The following is a 17,891-nucleotide window of genomic DNA, read 5'->3' on the forward strand; positions in this document are numbered from 1 at the left end:
CCCCAAACATTCAGCTTTCATATGCATCTTTGGTTTCATTCTATTATTATAGTTTTCGAGTAAATCAATGAAATGTAAAAACACTGCTTTTTCGAGCATTTTTAAAACTTTGAACTCGTATTACAGCAATATGGATAAGAGCACAGGAATGTATCTATACTTTATCAGATATTAGTTCACGCCTCCCCATGGAGGCGCGCCTCACAGTTTGGAAAACGCTGGTGTACACATTCTATCTATGCCAAATCGAATCGATCAGGTGGGCCTTGGAAAACAACATTTGTGGATTATGTTTGTTGACGAATAATGGGAAAGTAACCATAAATTACTACTTTTGCATAGATATTTTACCTATTTACAAAAATAGCTCGTGTTTCGATAAGACAAATGTGTGTTTTCACGCTTTATCGATGGAAGTGGCCACTCGAAAATCGTAACTTCTCAGCTAATTTTAAATATATAATTCATTTGTTTGTCCTTGAAAACAATGCCTTCTATTCTATTTATTATTACAAATTTTAATTGACGTTATTTTTTTTTGCAATCAAATTAATTAGTCTCGTTACGGTGCGTAATGTTCATATAAAGGTTAATAGGTCATCGATCTTCGTAACTTAATTGCATGTTCTTGAATGAAAATGTAACTTTTCGCGATGTTTCATCAACCGTTTCGATTATGCGTTTATTATCGAAGCTGCAATTTTATCAAATGGAATATTTTATATTCTAAGTAAATAAACATTCCGATTTTCAACATGTGCTAGGGAATTGTTACCTTGAAACATAGCACACAATGGAAGAGGGTAAAATTCAACCCAAATTATTTTTTTTTCCCCTTTGTGGGTAATTTTCCAATTGGTAACATCTGCCACCTTTTCTCTTTTCATTCCTACATTTTTTCCCAATACGCTTGTAATGAGGGTGATTGATTTGTATAACTTCTAAAAGTTTTGCTTACGTTACGTTTTGCGTTATTGTAATTTGTTTATTTCTCTTTTACGATTAATTATTAATTTTGCGGATGCGCCGGGTTAAAAAGACATGTAATTTAAACTGCGACGCAATTAAAATGTAACGACATTTCCGAGCAGTCGAAGCGAAGCGAAAACTGACCTTTTTCTTTTATTTATTTCTAATTTAATGCGTTTAATCAGAATTGCTTTGTCTAAATCTTAATTAGTTTCTTCTTTTATATATTCTTCGTAGTTTCATATTGTTAAGTGCAAGGCGATGCGCTCGTTGATTTCGGAATTCGTTACCAAGAAAAAAGGTTCTTCGTTATCTCCGTACCGTAAGGTGGCTTAAAGAAAACTAGATTGTGGTAGGGTCTTTCGGCCCAATTAATTTTCCTATTTTGGGGTGTTTCTCTTATAGTTTCGTATCAAGTTGTTGTTATCTAGTGCTCTAGTGCGTTTCTCGTGTAGCAGCTACGTATTTGATTATGATAGACATTTTTTGTTTTTGTTTTATTCGTTTCGTTGGCATGGTGAGAGGGGAAAATAATGGAGTGCAGTGCTCTTCGCGTGTTTTCTTGCAAAGCTTGCTACAAAATAATAATAATAGAATGAAACGCGATACCTGCAGCGATATATAGAGTTTCCTTTTTGTCGACCGGCCTTTACCCATTCCGTTGTAATAATAAACTGTGATCGTGTGACACGACGTTTTTGCTATACTACTGCACTATACAATGGCGTGAAATGCAACAGGAAAATGAACGCGTGTATATAATTTTTTTTTATAAATTTCTTACGGAACTTTCCATCAATTTCGGTTAACAGCTTTTTTTCCATTTCTTACGCCACGTTACGTTTTCAATGTAAAATTTGAACTTTCCATCAATTTTGATTTACTGGGAGAGTAAAAGATTGTCAAATTGGAATTGTATCAGTTATAAATCAACTATTTTTTTTTACATTATTTACATTTTTTTCCATTTCTTACGCTACGTTACGTTTTCAATGTGAAATTTGAACTTTCCATCAATTTCGATTTGCTGGGAAAGTAAAAGATTGTTAAATTGGAATTGTATCAGTTATAAATCAACTAATTTTTTACATTTTCCTCCATTTCTTACGCTACGTTACGTTTTCAATGTAAAATTTAAACTTTCCATCAATTTATGTTTACTTGGAAAGTAAAAGATTGTCAAATTGGAATTGTATCAGTTATAAATCAACTACTTTTTTTTACGTTATTTACATTTTTTCCATTTCTTACGCAACGTTACGTTTTCAATGTAAAATTTGAACTTTCCATCAATTTCGATTTACTTGGAAAGTAAAAGATTGTCAAATTGGAAATTCTATCGGTTATAAATCAACTAATTTTTCACATTATTTACATTTTTTTCATATCTTACGCTACGTTACGTTTTCAATGTAAAATTTGAACTTTGAATTTCGGTTTACTTGGAAAGTAAAATATTGTCAAATTGAAGTTGTATTAGTTATAAATCAACCAAATTTTTACGTTATTTAAAATGCATATTTTGCAATAACCATTTTTTTTTTCATTTCTTACGTTACGTTTCGCAATGTAGAATTTGAATAAATTTGAATATCGGAGAATTTTATTGCGCAATTTAATTTTTCAATCTCTCAAAATTAAATATTCTTCAATAATACAATTTACTCGATTCAACTCAAGAATCTTATAAGTTTTTCAAATAACTTATTAAATTACTCTTTTTTTTTTGCATAATAATGATCAAAGTTGTTATAGATTATTGATGTGAGAAATTTCGAATATGTTGGACAACTTTCATATCAATATTTTCGTGTATTTTTTTTTGTTTTGTTTGAAAGGCCGTTGCGCAACGATTTCGTGTTATGTAAGGCAAATCTCGAATTCTTCGTTCGGTCGGTTTATATGTGGTGTGGTTGGTGAAGGAGGAAGGTCCAATATCGCCACGACGATCTCCTCTCTCCCATTCGGAAAACCGCATGCGCGTCGGCTCCAGCGAGAGACGACCGGTCTTCTCCTCCATCGTCCTCGATTGTGTTCACCACATATAAACACACGCAAACGTATCGCGAAGCAGGCCGCGTCAGGATATATACACACAGAGAGAGAGAAAAGCCACGTGGTCGTCGTCCTGGTTAGTCCTGAACTTTATCCCTGTCTTTACGTGCTGCGACTGCACCACAGTTTGGTAGTTGTTATTGGTTACCGATAAACAACTTGAGTGTTTTGGGTGGTTCTTCCCGTCTCCAAGGAAACTGTTTTAAGAGCACCTGTGGGATTTAAATAACAAAATAAGCGCGCATCGCCTTGACACCATGGTATGACGATTTCGATTTATTTAATTATAAAAAAAAAATAGAGGTTTTATGTTTGAAAGTAAATTTAGTTACGACTTAGAATTAGGACGCATCAGCGATAACAACAATTGAGTACAATTTTTCTCCACTTATCGATTTAGATTACGAAAACAAAACAAAAATGGAGCAATGTGAAGCGTGAAGAGCACGTTTTTCGATTTGATGCCAATACTTTTGTTAATTGGATTTTTTTTTAATTTGTTGTTGTTTTTCTTTTAAACAATTAATTGTTTTTACAGTATTAATTGTTTTTTTTATATGTTTTTTCGTATCGGAATCCTGTATACCTCACGTTGCGTTTTTTTTAGATTTAGATTGAATCGCGTGGTTGCGGATGGTGAGCGGAAGAAGTAAAGAGGAGGAATGAAAGAAGCGTGTAGCCATTAATTAATTCACGCTGAGTGAGTGAGTGTTTGGAAAGGCACGGCTTTTGCGTTCCAATGAGAAACTGTTGTATGTACTTGTATATATATATATATATATAATCGGGAGAAAAGAAGTTCACGCTCTTCGAGAAAGATGTTTTCGCAAAAAGTTGGAAAACAGATCGATCCCTTCGCTTCGAAAACGCATATCTCCTCCATTTTTACGAGGATAATGTATACGTTTTTATTGATATGTTTTCCGGAAATTTTTCATATTTTGGTTGTATTATTTACTTAATTAGACAAGTCGCATTGATTTCTCAATTTGCTTTTATCTCGAATCAAAATAATAATGATAATGCTTTTATACTATTTGCTGACCTGAATAGTTGTGGAAAGTTGAAACGCGGCCGGCCGGTACAGTTCTCTTTTCTCACCTCTTGAGCGTCGGAATTTGGCCTTGGAAAGGACGTGGAAAAGAAGGATACGTACGCGCGAGAAAAGCACGGCCGCGTACGGTTACGTAACTGCGCCTTTTGTTATTCCTTACGGATCGCTTCGTTTTCGCGCAAATCTATAATAAAATCGACATTTTTTTAGCCTTTCGCACACGCAATTTTACTACATAAACATTCATTGATTCTCAGCTTAGTTTTATCAATTGATTACGTTTATAATCCTTACGTAAACGTAACGTAATGTAGTTTTGATACACGTTACATTTAGATCTCAATTCATTTTAATCGATATTTATGGATTTGAGTTTTAGAAAACGTGAATGTTTTAAGTATTTCCGGTATATATTTGGTGTATTGTTGTTGTTGACATAGACTAGGCATGTTCTAAATGTAATCGATGACTTAATAGTGATGTAGAGTTTAGAAAAAAAACTTTTTTTTTGGTGTCGCGTCATCATCGAAAAACGTGCACATTTGTACGCGTTCGGCCTACCTGTGGAATCAATCCGAACAGGTAAATTTCATTCACAACAAATTCAATCGTCCACTACGTGTTCCATAAAACGTATCGAGCTCAACACAAACAACAGCAGCAGAAGTTAGAATTATTATATAGACAATAAACTTAACAAATGTTTGAATCCAGATTTAGTTTAAAGACAAAGAAAATGCTATTTGAACTTGGATTAAATAGTATTAACTAAATTTATAATAGCATTGTTACGTTTTTTTTTCTTTACTTAGTAACTTAGAAAAAGTTTGATAACTACATTGTAGTTTACTTGATTCAATAATCGCTTAAATGAATGTAATTGAAGCAGAATAATTGAATGAGTTTCAATAATTGATCGAACATAAAATTAACTGTCTTTTGCAGAGAGAAATGAAGAATGTTTTGACCGTAATTACGTTTACCCTTTGCGTTTTCTTCACGTGCATTCTCCACTCTGAGAGTAGAGGCGGTTTTCGATTCTTCTTTCTTTCTTTCTTTTTTTTGTACGGTTCTCACAAACCGGTAGTGAAGTGAAGTGAACTGGATGGACGTGGTCCTTCCAATTAAAATTACTTCGGGACAACATCTCTTCGCCTTTCATGCAACGAAAAAGAAATAAAGAAAGAAAAACAAGGGTATTGACAACGTGTAAGAAAGAGTGAAAGAGAAAGGTCGACCGAAAATCAAGTGCACGGAAAAACCGGATCGAATCTTCTCTCTATACGATGATCAACGAGAATCTTTTCATCTCGCTTGATGTTTGTTTGCGTTTTCATAAGAATTTCCGGTCGTTTGATTGATTGTGTGTTTTCAAATCCGGTTTTTAACTTTGCGCTGTTAAGTTTTCTTTAACGGTCGTTAACTTAAGTCGTTTTAACTTAACGTTGAATGTCCTTAACGACCGTTTCTAAGAAACGTTAATACGTAGTTGATACTGCGATTCAATTGTTTCAATTTAATGTGACAGCTGTCAAATGAATCGAGGTTGAGAAACGCTGCTATAAACTTACGATTTATTTGTTTTCGATTAACATTTAAACTTTACATAACTTACTGAGATTTTTTTTTTTATTAATATTTATTTAAATGTTACGCACGCTTTTGTGTGTATATATATATGAAAGTATTTAGAAAACTGTGTGTGTCCGTTTCGAATCGTAGAAGGCCAACGACTGGTCTTAGGGTTTCCTAGAAACAAAACAAAACAACAAAAAACAAACTTTATAGATGTTAACGTTGATATTGAACTTAAATTATTTCGTAAAATTTGCTAATTGTAAATGCTCGAGTTTAATAAAACACCACGAGAAGACATCTCTTGCATAATGTTAGATATTAAACGAATTGTTAAATGCCAATGCCAAAGTTCTCGCTTTCTTTTATCGATATTTTAATGTATGTGCAATATGCATAAGTTAATTTGAAGGGCGAAAATAATCTATGTATAATTTTCATTAATTCATAGGTAGCTTAGATTTGCATGTTTCTCAAAAACAATTGAATTATGAGATCACGGATCACTGAGTGATTTTCTTTCGGAAATAGATGTTGTTTACAAAACAACTTGAAATGTTTTTCTCAATATATTTAAGTTGAACCATGATATATTACTCTCCGTATAGTAAAAGTGTAGTATGAATGAGTGTTCGCAAAGTGGTTGTGTTGATGCGGTTATCGATCCGAATATACTAGTTTTTTGTTGTTGTTGTCTACAGTCGCACAATAACTGTTAGGGTGAGATTGTATTGATTTTAATTTCGTCCCTAAAGTAAATGCAGAGGGGGTGTCCGTAAACGGGACCCACCCTAACGTTTGATGAAACGGAGGATTTTCTCTTTCATCCCCTTTTCGCGCTCGTGCGGGATTTTGGTGTCTGAGGGAGATTTTTCGGGAAAGTCTTCGCCGTACGCAACGTTGGGGTGGAGCGCGCCGCGTCTGCCCCTCCCGGCTTATTCACATCATCGATCGCATTGTGGAAGGCCGTTTGTGCCGTCCCCCACGTGGCCGTCGCGAATTCATTCAGTTTTACTCTGCACTACGACGCGCGTGTAGTAGAACTATACAACCGGACACATCGTAGTAAAACGCAAAGAAAAACACACGAAACGGAAAACGCGCCCTGCAAATCGTTCAGCTTGTATGTTTTTTTTTCCCTCTTGTTTTTGACTGCAGGACAACGCCCCTCTTCAATCTCTCCTCCGAATCCATGCGGTTTCTTCATCTTGCGCAACGTGGGTTTGGGAAAATCGATGAGCGAGCGGTCTCTCATTTAGTTACGTTCTTGAATTACCACGTGGCCTTTCGACAATTGTGCGTGCAATAAATACGAGAGCTAAGAATCGGTTGGTTCATAGTTTAAAAAAGAAGGGGGGAAGTAAGTAAATAGAAACGCGAAAACGCTTACTACTTTTATCTGGAAATAAACACACCTTTTCCTCGACGATCAGTGTAAACAAACACTTCGTCTATCAGCTACAAAACATAAACAACATTTGTTAACGTCATTATTCAGAGTCGTATTCGTTCTTGCAATTTTACTCTTGATTTTAATAATTAATTATTGTTTATTGCGCTGTGTCTGTCTTCATATACTTAATATTTGCTTAATTGCTTTAACGTTATTTAATAATTAATCATTCAACAGTTAACAAACAAACACACTTGTTTCGTGTAATGTTCGGAGATGAATTCATTTTTCAGCAATTCGTACATCTCACGTCTGTTTGTTTTTAAACACATAATCCACGGTTTTGCTGTGTCGAAACACTCTGCTGACCCAATTCTTCCATCTAATAAATTCCGATAAACATTTCTACTTTTTTTTTCTTCTACTTTTCATTCGGTGGAAACTAAATTTATTAAGTTTCTTGTGCGCGTCTGGTTACGTCACGATTTCTCAATGGTCAAGATCCGAGTGTGCTGCGACGGCATTTAAACGGCGACATTGGAACTCTCGTGTATGCGTAGAATTCTGCCGGTCGTTGAATTAATTTAATTTTATCTATCTAGTATGTTTGCGGTTTTGCGACGAGTCAAAAGTTTTTTTTTTTTGTTTCGTAAACAGGAAGTTTGGTATGTGTTGTGTACGAATTAAAAAAGAAAACATGATGAATGTCAAGTAGTAATTAGCTTTGTTCTGGCGGTAAAGGTGATTGCGTTTGCGCTAGTTGTTATTAGAATGATATTTTGAAATATTGCGTTTGGTTGCACAATGTGATGATTTTTTATTTGTTGTTGTTGAATTGAAATTTTGAATGAAATGCGAGCAGGAAGTTCATTTACAAGTTTCCGGTTGCGTTTCGATGATATTTTCATATTCGTTTAGTTCATTTGTGACTAGATTAAAGTTTGTGAGATTTCGTATGTAACTGAAATGTGTTTATCTGTACGATTAGCACTTGTTTAGGCGACGTGTGTTGTAGTAGTAGTAGGTAGCCATGAGGAAGGTTTTTGGCTTGGATGGGATCTTCGTGGATGTATTAATAAATATGAGCGAGAGTGAAGAATTGAATATAGAATGAATGATAGTTGTACGCAATTGGCTCTGATTCTAGTATTATTATTAACAATAGATCAGCCTTGAGCGGGCCCCAAAGTGTGTAACGAAATTGGCCGAACGTGCGCGTCTTGTAATATGGAAATATGTTAATGGGGAAGAAAGGTCAATGTGTTTGTAAAAAAGAAAGATATTCTGAGCACGCGTCGATTCTCAAAATCTAGTTTGTTATAATAATTGATTCGATTGTTTATTAATGTTGTTGTTGTTGTTTTTTTGTTGTTGTAGGATCTTGTCTGTAATTCAAGTGTTAACCGTGGATTTCAAAAATGGTCCCTCTACAATCCCGCCAAATACTGAGCATCACGCTGCCTACGATCGCCATCTTCTTGAGCTACTTGTGGTTCAGGAGGAAGAGGATAGGTGGCCAAAGTGACCCAGGCGAAAGTTCCCGGCAGACATCACCTAGAAGGTCCGAGAAGACGCTCGCCGAAGAGCTCGAGGAAGCCGCCCTTCAGGAGGTGCAAAGTCAGGCAGGGTCACCAAACAAATCGTTCAATCGATCACTATCCGGTGTCGAGACTGCACCGATCGATATCATAATCCCGCCGAATCTGCGCTCGCAACGCACCAGCCCCGTCAACATGTCCGACGAGGATCTCGATCTGCACATCGAGCAGGTGATACTGGAGAAGAGCACCCTCGAGCCGTACAGCATCTCGAAGGCAACGGACACGTTCGACGGTCCGAGTAGTAGCAGCACCCCGGTCACGGGAGAGCAGCAGCCGTCGACGATGGTGAAGTCCGCGAAGAAGCAGTGTTCGGCGAAACCGAAGCAGCAACAGTCTGCGGGTAAGGGAAAGTCGGCGAAGAAGGTCGGCAAGAAGGACGGCGTCAAGTTTGAGAGCAAATTCGCTGAGAAGCAGCAGGGGACGGTCGAGGAGAGGCGGAGCTGCGACAGGGATTCGGCCAATCACAGTCCGATGGACGCCAGCAGCTCCCTTAGCAGCATCTCTGACAGCCACAGCGAGGGTTCGAGCGACAGTGGCAAGGGCGGTAGCGACGTCACTTCCGGAGATATCTCCGGTCTGCAGATCGTACACGAGTTCCTGATTCCTCAGGCGCTCGTCGGAAAGCTGATCGGTCGCTACGGCTTCGGCATTTGCGATATCAAGGATAAATCGCACACCAAAATCGTGGTCAGGAAACACCCTACCACCCACAAATTCAAAATATGCACCATCGAGGGTAACAATCGAAATTTACGTTAATAGTAACACTTTATAATCTTGAAATTAAAACTTACAGGATGTCAAGATGATGTTGATAAGGCGTTGAGCTTGATCAGGAACAAGTTCCCCATCAAGAGATACCCCGATATTACGTTGGAGCACGTCATCATCGTCACGGATCCCGTAGAGATACCATCTCCGGAGCATCTATACGTAAGATCATCCTCATTTGACATTAATCCATTATTGATTTCAATCCGATTTCAGTTGAAATTAGTTGAAGGCGTTAACAATGACACGGTCATCTGCTCTGTGGTCGCGCCCGATCATCTGTTCGTACATCAGCCGACACATCCGACGTTCCCCTGCCTCCAAGTGCTCAACAGATGCATGAACAACTGCTACAACAGTAGACAAAGACCCGCACCCAAACTGTCAACCCCTATTCCAGGTGAGTGATGATGCTCTTCATCTCTGGACATGTTTCTTCATGTAATTCTGAGTCTCTTCTCGTTTTACAGACAACACCGTCTGCGTGGCATATTCCAATGGCGAATGGCACAGGGCAATGGTCCTCTCCTCCGATCCGAAAACTGAAACGTCCTACGTGACGTTCCTCGATCTGGGCGGTTACTACAGCATCGCGAACAAATATCTGAAGCAGATCAGAGGAGATATGCTTCTTCTACCTTTCCAATCGGCCGAGTGCTATCTATATAATATTAGGCCAGTCGATGGTAAGACTTTACTTATTATATCATACTCCCTCTGTCCTAAAACAAGAGTCCAATTTTGATTCAACAGTCCTAGGGATTGAAAGACATTCATTTTGACGGAATATTGTTATTGTTTCCTTGAGAACATTTTAAATTTACATTTTCATTCTGTTTTTTTTTGTTGTTGTTGTGTAGACGAATGGTCAGAAGAAGCCCTCCGTTTAGTGAAGGATCAGGTGAAAGGCACACTGTCGCTGACGCAGGTAGCCGATTACTCGGAAGATGGAGTTCCGCTAGTTTTAATGTACATTTTAGTGGGTCACCAGGTAATTAATTGATACACGAAACGAATATATCAATTGTTAACTTTTTTTGTTTCATTCTGCAGAAGGTGATCTTTTTGAACGATGAGCTGGTGAAGAGAGGATTCGCCAAATACATCACGAGTCCAGAGTGCGTGGATGTAAAGGAAGAGGTGGTAGTGGCGGAGGAGGAGGAGTTGGAGGGTGCCGTAGGTGGCGTCCTCTCGTAAGAGGGAAAAAAAAAGTGAAAAGAAGAGAAGAGGTGGATTGCAAAACTGTTTCCTCTTTTTTTTTTGTTTCTTTTATAAATACGCGCGAACGGAGCACTCTACTTTTTATAATTATGAATTAATTAACTATTATTATTACTACTTACTATTACTATTATTATTGCTATTATTTCTTTTTAAACATAGTTATTTATTGGGGCACGCCTCTGCCTCCCTCAAATAGTCACTTGATCACCCAAATCAAGCAATTTGTTATTATTAATACGTTTCTTTTTTTTTGTTTGTTTGTATACAACACATAATCGATTCATTTTTGTTTCCGAAAACCCCCCACAACCTACTGCGAGGTCGAAACAAAGAAAACCCTGTTTTTCGTTTGTTTTCTCTCAATCGTTGTGTATTTCATTGTCACGGTAACGTCAACATTATTATTTTTCCTTATTGTTTTGTTGGTCGGCTTCGGAATTGCATTCATTTATTTTTCTCATTGGTATATCGAAAATTCGGCAATAATTATTTTGAGTTTGAAAAAAAAACAACTCCCAACACACATTTTATTCGTTCTCTACTTTTAACTCTTTTTTTTTTCTTCTCATTAACGTGTAGATTTATAGACGATTTCTTCTTTTGTATTTAAAAAAAGATGTGCTTAATCAATTATTATCAACACATGCATGTATTCCACGATTTATATAAGGATCATAGCATGTAGTGTTTCCATTGTTTCCCCCCAGTCCAAATTACAATTAACATTCTTGTTATACGTTTATTAACACACCTTTAATCATCATCCAAAATCCTCCAATTAACTGTTTCCAACAATCTTTTGTTATTAACAAATCTTCCATGGATAGCTCAAATTGTTTTCGCAAAGCTTAAATTACAAGGAAAAAAAAATTGATAATTTAGACTTAATAATATTTTTTTCTATTATTATTATCACAATTTTTTTATATACATATTATTAATTGATTAATTTTTTTTAGGGTTAGTGTTGAAACGTAACTGAAAGAGAGAGTTTTTTGATAATGAAGGAAATAACAATTATATATGTATTAATATGAGTTTCTTCTTTTACTAAGATTTGTAAGTTTATTTGATTTCCGCTATATATTATATATAATGAGTCTTTGTATATATTGTATTCTTTTTTTTTTTTTGAATATTAGGACAAATACTTTTCCTTTTTCTATTATTGATTACAAAAACAAACACAAAAAAAAATATATGTATTATTAAGTGAACTCAACTAGTTTCGTTTATAGGTTTTATTTTGGGGATTCAAGTTCAATTGTTTCTTGGAGGTCTTTTGTTTATTATAATCGAATTTTTGGGCACTTTATTACTATTATAATTGTATCGCTTTTCTTCAGGTAGTGAACAATCTATAGACTTGTTTGTTCTGTTTTAGTTTAGTTCGCTAACCGACTGGAAGACTGAAATGAAGAAAAAAAAAATATATAAAGGTTCCTAAGATTTAAATAATGTAACAAATTTAGAAGCGTTCTTCTCACTGTTTCCTATCTTCTTTTGTTTCTTTTTCAATTATTAGACGCCAACTTCGATTATTTCTTTTTAAATGCACCGAACAATCGATTCTTTTTGCCCAGCCCACCTAGATTTTCTTACACAATCTCTGCTCGTGCTTTCTTATAATTATTATTATTAGTAATTAATCTCTTAATTAATTTAATCTAAATATTGATTCATGTATTTTATTTTTAGAGTTATAACGTTTTTTTTTTTGTACATAAGCTGTAAAATATGTTTTTTTTTTCTCTGGATTTCATTATATATATATATAAATTAGTTAAAAAAAAATTAATAGAAAAGAACAAATATTTCTTTAATTTTTCATACCTTCTAAATCTAGTATCTTTTGTACTAGTTTCTGTATATAATTATTCGTCTCTATAGAAACGTATTTTGATATTCGTGTTTCTATGGTGATTGTTTTTTTTTTTTGGAATATTTCACAATTAATCAAGATTACTCATTGAAACAAATGAACAAAGAGCGAGTAGAGAATGTAAACTATATGCAAAGAATTGTTCCAAGAAAAATAAATCAAGTGACAATATGCATTTGTTCTCATATATAATCGCAACAGTGCAATTCGAATCAAATTACCATGTTTTTCTATCGAACAAATTGCAAGCACGCACGCACATAGATACGAAAATAAGAGACGATCGAAGAAGGAAAACAAAGCAATTCAAGGCACCACTTATTTTTTTTTCCAAACACAAATTACTGAAAAAAAATTGAAGGATGAAACAAAATTGAGAAGGGAATGAAATGAAAAATGCAACAGAATTCCGTTACAGTTATAAATAATAATTTCTCACAAAAAAAAAATAAAATTAAAAAATAATAAAAACATTGTATATAAATAACTATGAGCTAGAAACATTGGTCGGAAAACTTCCAAAACTTTCCTCTCTCCGCTAATTGAAAAATAATATATATATATATGCATAAATTGGTGTCGAAAGAAGGGAAGTTTCCAACGATTATTAGTTTATAACAAATTGCATTTAATTGATTTTTCGTATCGTAAAAATAATAATAATAATATAATATCAAACAAAAAAAAAATCAAATTTTTCAATGAAATAAAATAGAATTAAATTAATTAAAAAATAATAATAAATCTATATTTATAGTGAATGAAAAACAAAAAAAAAACAATATAGAGATATAGTCTAACACCTATGTATTATATAAATATGTTCGTTTTAACTAATCTTGAATTGCGTTTACGGATTTTTTCGAAATTTCGTTTAAAAAAAAATTGGTTTTTGTTCGGAGGAGGAATGTGGGTGAGATAAAGATTAGAGGTGTTCTGTTTAACTCCAGACGTCGGCGGAGAGACGTTTCTGCGTTTCCATTTTCTTGAGGTAGGCTTGAGCCTGCTGCTCCGTCATCTCACCTTTGGTCTGGATGATGTTGAGAAGAATGTTGCGGACGTCGCTGGCCATCGATCTCGCGTCTCTGCAAGAAAATTGCAATTAGTTTGTGTTTGGTGTGGAAATTTGTTGTTGTTGATTTATTTACCCGCAAATGTAGAGGTGACCGTTGTTCTCGCCGATGACCTGCCACAGCTCTTCGGCGTTCCTCTGCAGCAGATGCGTCACGTAAACCTTCTCCTGCTGATCCCTGGAGAAGGCGCAGTGCATCCTGATCACACCCTTCCTGTCGTACTCGCTCAACTCCTCCTCGTAAATGAAGTCTTCGGAGCGTTTCCTGCAGCCGAAATAGAGGATGGTTTCGCCGACGCCTTTGCCCTCCTCCTTCGCGAAATTCCTGTCCTGGATGAACCCTCTGAAGGGCGCGAACCCTGTGCCAGGCCCGATCATGATGATCGGCGTTTGCGGTTTTGTCGGAAGCCTGAACTGCGATTTCCTTATGAAGATTGGAACAGTGGGAAGTTCGCTTCCCGCTGAAGGCTGTTTAGTTGCCAACCAGGTGGTGGTGACACCTTTATTGATGCGATTCGTCGGCGTTTGATATTGAACGAGAACTGCAGTAATATGCACGGTGTTCGGGTACAATTTGGGGCTGGACGAAATCGAGTAGTATCTGGGCTGAAGACGCGGCAGCAACTCGCACAGATGATCCAAAGCCGGTTTACAGCTGGGCAGATCTTCCAAGATCTGAACGATGTTGCGATTATCCGAGATGATCCATTGCTGGTACAAAGATTTACCCTCCGGACTCGTGCTCGACATCAATCGCAATCTCTCCTTCTCGGCGGGATCTGAAGCGTATTCGGATAACTCCTTCAGAACGTGCGTCCTCGGGTTCATCGTGATGTCCAGGTAATGCGTCAGAGCGGTCCTGTAGGAGCACGGGCAAGGGAACGGATGCTTCTTGCTCGATTCCTCGTCGGTGTTGATCAGAGTGAAGACGGTGTCCAGATTCGTCCCGGTGAATTTCCCGATCTTCTCCACCAATTCCGTATCGTTGACAGGATACACGGCCAGATGATCACCAGAATCGTAACGCATTTTAGAACCCTCGATGTCGAACTCGATGTGCATGCAGGAACGATCGCCGCTTTTGTGCAGTTCCCTGTTCACGATTATCTTGGCCAGGAACGGATTCTTCGCGTCGTACGGTCTGCAAACAAACAACGATTAATATTATACACACAACATCATCGATTTTCGATTTCTTACGGTCTTTGATTGATGAGCGAATGTAGTCTGGCCATTTCACCGCTGTATACTCTTTCGGGGATTTCCTCTTTGAATTCCTGCAGCCTGTACTGCCGCACGCTCACATCTTCACCTGTAGATTCGATGCCGAAATGCTCGCAAACCGCCGGCCAAAATTTATCCTTCCACGTGATGAAATCGTCTTCGATGCTGCAAAAGAAGTTATCGTTAATCTTCGATTCGGTTTTGCAACTTTGTTGAAGTCGTCATTACTTGGCGTCGTCATCGCCAAGGCCGAGATCGTACACGCGCGTCGCTCCTAATTCCTCTAGCCTCTTGTCCGCGTAAATCGCGACCTCGTTGTAATGCTCGTACGTCTTATTACCAAGACCAAATACCTAAAAACAAAGAATTTATAGTCATAAGTTTCCATTACAATTTTTTGGAAATAATTGTAAAATAATTGATTTCTTACATTACAATACGTTTAACAACAGTTTAATTAATCGTTAAATAGTTAATTTACTCGTTAATTGCATTTAACAATAGTTTAGTTATAATTAGCAAATCAATCAACATTGCAATTATAGATAATTTAAATTTGTAAATTAAAACCGAACTAATTGATTGATCTTCTTGCAATTATAGTTAACAATAGTTGAATCAATCGTTAAGTTATAATTGTCGAAATTATAGATGATTTAGATTGCAAAAGTAAATTTATCGTTCCTAGTTAACATGAGTAAACAATAGTTCAATCTATGGTCTTGCATAGTGCGATTTCGATCAGTGCGGATATAGCAAAATGCGAGCAATTGCTAATAGATTTCTACAAAAAAAAAAACAAAATTGCGGACAACGGAATATATCGATGGCAACCGTAACCAAGGTTACGAAACAATAATATTAATAATTGCAGCGATATTAGTTTGTCGTCGTTGTTACTGCTTTTGTTTTTTTTTTGCTACATTGTCCATTGAATACGTAACAACAACAAAAAAAAACAAAAAACAAACCTCATTGAATTTAAATCGCGCTCGAAATGACAATAATTTCCGTAATCTATAATATTTCATGTCTGATTCACTCGCTCGCAAATACAGTCAACACCTTAATCAACGTTTTGCTCTTTCTCTCTGTGCGATTAAAGCAATTATTGTTAACATAAGTAAAGAATAGTTGAATCAATCGTTAAGTTATAATTATCGAAATTATAGATGATTTAGATTGGAAAAGTAAACTAGATCTAAATTTATCGTTTTAGTTAACATGAGTAAACAATAGTTCAATCAATGGTTAAATATTTAATTTAAGGTCTTGCATAGTGCGATTTCGATCAGTGCGGATATAGCAAAATACCCGCACTGTGCGAGCAATTGCTGATAGATTTCTACAACAACAACAACAACAAGAACAAAACAGTAATCCAAAATTGCGGACAACGGAATATATCGATGGCAACCGTAACCAAGGTTACGAAACAATAATATTAATAATTGCAGCGATATTAGTTTGTCGTTGTTGTTACTGCTTTTGTTTTTTCTTTTGCTACATTGTCCATTGAATACGTAACAACAACAACAAAAACAACAACAAATTTCATTGAATTTAAATCGCGCTCGAAATGACAATAATTTCCGTAATCTATAATATTTCATGTCTTATTCACTCGCTCGCAAATACAGTCAACACCTTAATCGACGTTTTGCTCTTTCTCTCTGTGTGCGATTAAAGCAATTATTGTTAACATAAGTAAAGAATAGTTGAATCAATCGTTAAGTTATAATTATCGAAATTATAGATGATTTAGATTGCAAAAGTAAACTAAATCTAAATTTATCGTTCTAGTTAACATGAGTAAACAATAGTTCAATCAATGGTTAAATATTTAATTTGTGGTCTTGCATAGTGCGATTTCGATCAGTGCGGATATAGCAAAATACCCGCACTGTGCGAGCAATTGCTAATAGATTTCTACAACAAAAAAAAAACAAAATTGCGGACAATGGGATATATCGATGGCAACCGTAACCAAGGTTACGAAACAATATTAATAATTGCAGCGATATTAGTTTGTCGTTGTTGTTACTCTTTTTGTTTTGTTTTTTGCTACATTGTCCATTGAATACGTAACAACAACAAAAAACACAAACCTCATTGAATTTAAATCGCGCTCGAAATGACAATAATTTCCGTAATCTATAATATTTCATGTCTGATTCACTCACTCGCAAATACAGTCAACACCTTAATCGACCTTTTGCTCTTTCTCTCTGTGTACGATTAAAGCAATTATTGTTAACATAAGTAAAGAATAGTTGAATCAATCGTTAAGTTATAATTATCGAAATTATAGATGATTTAGATTGGAAAAGTAAACTAAATCTAAATTTATCGTTTTAGTTAACATGAGTAAACAATATAGTTCAATCAATGGTTAAATATTTAATTTATGGTCTTGCATAGTGCGATTTCGATCAGTGCGGATATAGCAAAATACCCGCACTGTGCGAGCAATTGCTGATAGATTTCTACAACAACAACAACAAAAACAAAGCAGTAATCCAAAATTGCGGACAACGGAATATATCGATGGCAACCGGAACCAAGGTTACGAAACAATAATAATAATTGCAGCGATATTAGTTTGTCGTCGTTGTTACTGCTTTTGTTTTTTTTTTGCTACATTGTCCATTGAGTGCGGATATAGCAAAATACCCGCACTGTGCGAGCAATTGCTGATAGATTTCTACAACAACAACAACAAAAACAAACAGTAATCCAAAATTGCGGACAACGGAATATATCGATGGCAACCGAACCAAGGTTACGAAACAATAATAATAATTGCAGCGATATTAGTTTGTCGTCGTTGTTACTGCTTTTGTTTTTTTTTTGCTACATTGTCCATTGAATACGTAACAACAACAACAAAAAAAAAAAACTCATTGAATTTAAATCGCGCTCGAAATGACAATAATTTCCGTAATCTATAATATTTCATGTCTGATTCACTCGCTCGCAAATACAGTCAACACCTTAATCGACCTTTTGCTCTTTCTCTCTGTGCGATTAAAGCAATTATTGTTAACATAAGTAAAGAATAGTTGAATCAA

The 17,891-nt window shown here is 35.9% G+C and overlaps 2 protein-coding genes across 2 annotated transcripts in view; one reads left to right on the forward strand and one right to left on the reverse strand.

The window, feature by feature from the left end:
• Positions 1 to 8,423: 8,423 nt before the first annotated feature.
• LOC108558178 (A-kinase anchor protein 1, mitochondrial) lies at positions 8,424 to 10,677 on the forward strand (the record flags this gene model as incomplete). The annotated part of the gene is given in 6 exon segments (XM_017915005.1): positions 8,424 to 9,383; positions 9,444 to 9,580; positions 9,635 to 9,818; positions 9,889 to 10,104; positions 10,279 to 10,409; positions 10,472 to 10,677. Coding segments are annotated over 6 exon segments (1,731 nt in total). The 3' UTR covers positions 10,616 to 10,677.
• Positions 10,678 to 13,413: 2,736 nt separating this feature from the next.
• The window catches only part of LOC108558177 (NADPH--cytochrome P450 reductase), a 7,420-nt gene continuing 2,942 nt past the window's right edge, over positions 13,414 to 17,891 (reverse strand). Inside the window, exons 4-7 of the mRNA XM_017915004.1 lie at positions 15,049 to 15,173; positions 14,797 to 14,985; positions 13,673 to 14,737; positions 13,414 to 13,609 (exon numbers count right to left, since the gene is read on the reverse strand). Coding sequence (XP_017770493.1) covers positions 13,465 to 13,609; positions 13,673 to 14,737; positions 14,797 to 14,985; positions 15,049 to 15,173 — 1,524 coding nt within the window. The 3' untranslated portion in view covers positions 13,414 to 13,464. The remainder of the gene's footprint in view (positions 13,610 to 13,672; positions 14,738 to 14,796; positions 14,986 to 15,048; positions 15,174 to 17,891) is intronic.

This window comes from Nicrophorus vespilloides, unplaced genomic scaffold (genome assembly GCF_001412225.1).
Source record: "Nicrophorus vespilloides isolate i.1.1-1 unplaced genomic scaffold, Nicve_v1.0, whole genome shotgun sequence".
NCBI lineage: Eukaryota > Metazoa > Arthropoda > Insecta > Coleoptera > Silphidae > Nicrophorus > Nicrophorus vespilloides.